Source organism: Cajanus cajan, chromosome 6 (assembly GCF_000230855.2).
Source record: "Cajanus cajan strain Asha chromosome 6, NIPB_CcT2T_4, whole genome shotgun sequence".
Taxonomy (NCBI): Eukaryota; Viridiplantae; Streptophyta; class Magnoliopsida; order Fabales; family Fabaceae; genus Cajanus; species Cajanus cajan.
In genome coordinates this window covers 7,046,209-7,048,538 of record NC_138522.1, presented here as the reverse complement: position 1 = coordinate 7,048,538, position 2,330 = coordinate 7,046,209, and the positions used below count along the sequence as shown (strand labels likewise).

At 32.8% G+C, this 2,330-nt stretch overlaps 1 protein-coding gene across 1 annotated transcript; it reads right to left on the bottom strand.

Annotated features, from left to right (window-relative positions):
- Positions 1-1,063: 1,063 nt before the first annotated feature.
- Positions 1,064-2,044, bottom strand: LOC145958524 (uncharacterized). Its single transcript, XM_083076021.1, has 3 exons — positions 1,891-2,044; positions 1,575-1,824; positions 1,064-1,145 (listed from the first exon to the last, which is right to left on the bottom strand). The coding sequence occupies exons 1-3, from the start codon at positions 2,042-2,044 to the stop codon at positions 1,064-1,066; spliced, it is 486 nt and encodes a 161-aa protein (XP_082932147.1).
- Positions 2,045-2,330: the final 286 nt, after the last annotated feature.

Below are 2,330 nucleotides of genomic sequence, written 5' to 3'. Positions count from 1 at the left end.
TTGTTTGTTGTAAGAAAGGGTTACAACCAATAGACAAAAAGGATGTTTTGGTTAGAAAACATAAAGGTAAGATTAGAATTGATTGTAAAGCAAGAATTTTACTTATGGTGAAAAATGGGAAATTTATCATCCATGAATTTATAGAGAAACATAATCACTCTTTGCAACTTCCAGAAACAAAGCACATGCTTGCATCACATAGAAAGATAACCGAAATTTAAGCTTATGAAATTGATTTGCCTAATGGCTATAGATTAAGGCAAAAGTTAACATTTTAACTAATAGTACACTTGCAGGCCATAGAGCTAATATTAGATACAAATGCATAGACATTAAAAATTATCTCAAAACAAAAATACAAAAATATGATGAATGATGAAATAGTATGTCTTTTACAAGTTTTTTTTGTTTAACTATGTATTTAATCAAATACCACTATATAATTTAATCTTCTAAATTGGTATAATTTTAGATTAGTAGTTTTTATTTTTTTAAAATTATTATATTTTGTTAATTTAGTTTTTAGTTGAATTAGATATGCATAATTTATTTTTTCTATTGATATAATTATTTGATTTTTGGTTCTTTATTTTCATATTATTTAGATTTTAGATTTGTTATTTTGATTATAAAAAAAGAAGAAGAAACTTTATTTTATTATAATATATACACAATTTTTTATTTATATTATATTAAAATATGAGTTAATTTATTAGGCACTATAAAGATGAAGACAAATGACAAATGAAAAAAATAGAAGACTATATGAAGAAAAATAATTAGTTGCCTAATTGTTAAAATAATTTTGTTTAATTATACTTGTTAACATCCAAAATGAAGAAGAAAAAAAATATGGAAGGGTGAAAATGATTGAAAAGTTACAATAAGTTTGGCGCCTACCTTAGAGAATCCAGATCCCTAGATTACACTAACTTGATACTCCATTGTCCAACATGTCATAGGTCTAATTGTATCATGATCTACTTGGAAGTAACCGACTCACGGATGCTGCCAAGAAAACATCTTCGCTAATATATTCAATTTAATACCACAATGAGCTTTATTACGGAGAGAGAAGCAAATAAGCTTCATGGGTTGATGGAGGGTGAGAAGTGCTAGAATTTGTTCCAGATTCATTTGGAAACCTAGCATATAACCAAAATGAATATTTAAAACAGTAACTATCCTTGCCATTCCTCCCTAAAAATTGAAATTAACAATTCATAACCTAAAACTTCATTTTAAATTAGTTGGACACGAAAATCAAAACGACAAGGTTAAATCCTCAAAAGTATCGGAACACAAAACCCTAGAGTCGTCATCTTCGCACGCGCTCAGCGGATCAGGGTTTGCTGTTAAGGGTTTATGCTCATTTGCGCCAAAAACAAAATGCAGCCCAGGCCTAGGCCCACAAACGAAAGCCCTTTTTTGTTGTATGCTGCCTTCACGTTTTTATTTGGAAGCGTAACGTTGTGTCAACACTCAACACCATCGCATTCTGTATTGTCTTAGTGTTGAACATTTTTTTGGGTAACCCAAAGCTAAGAAAACAAAACAGAAAAAGGGAAGATTACATCTTACAGAATATTGTTCCAGCTGCATCTGTCTTCACAAATGAATGTAAACCCTCAGGCATGGTATCCAAAATTACTAGATCAACACCACAATTTGGTCCTAATTTTGACAAAAAATTTACACTTTGGTTTCCTTTTCGAAGAGAATGACAAACACAAACACTCCAAAATTGTTGCAGTAACTCCTTAATGTGAGCAATGATAGGAGCATACTTATGAAACACATCCAATGGTCTTAACACCAAATTGACTGTCAATAACGAATCAGAAACACAAAGTATATTGTGAAAGTTAGCTCTCCACGCCAACTTCATACCATGTAGGATAACTAATAACTCCACTTTGAGATTGTCCGCAACTCCAACATCCTTATAAAAACCCATAAGACAAAGACCAAAGTTGTCTCTACATAAACCTCCATAACCTGCCGGACCCGGGCTACCAAGTGCACTGCCATCCACATGCACCATGACTTGCCCTTAGCTAGCTTGTAAGCATGTAACTAGATGCTCTTGTCGAGCCACCCTCTCCTGTGGCCCCCATAACATTCTAAATAGAGATTACATAGTTTGAATACAACCAACCAACACATGAGGGAGAAATATCATACCCAAAAAAACTCGACAGTTGCGTTCCAGCCAAAGTTCCCATAATAAGCTAACAAGCATGACCCCATACTCGTCAATGTTAGCCTTCAACCATAAGAACCAATTGATTGTACTCCATTGTGGTAAAACCAAACCAGGGAACACACAC

Coding starts and splice junctions, on each gene's coding strand:
- LOC145958524 (XM_083076021.1), bottom strand. CDS start 2,044: ATGGTGCATGTGGATGGCAGTGCACTTGGTAGCCCGGGTCCGGCAGGT. Junction 1,825..1,890: donor GTTATTAGTTATCCTACATG/GTATGAAGTTGG, acceptor CGTTATTGACAG/TCAATTTGGTGTTAAGACCA. Junction 1,146..1,574: donor GGAACAATATTCTGTAAGAT/GTAATCTTCCCT, acceptor GTTATATGCTAG/GTTTCCAAATGAATCTGGAA.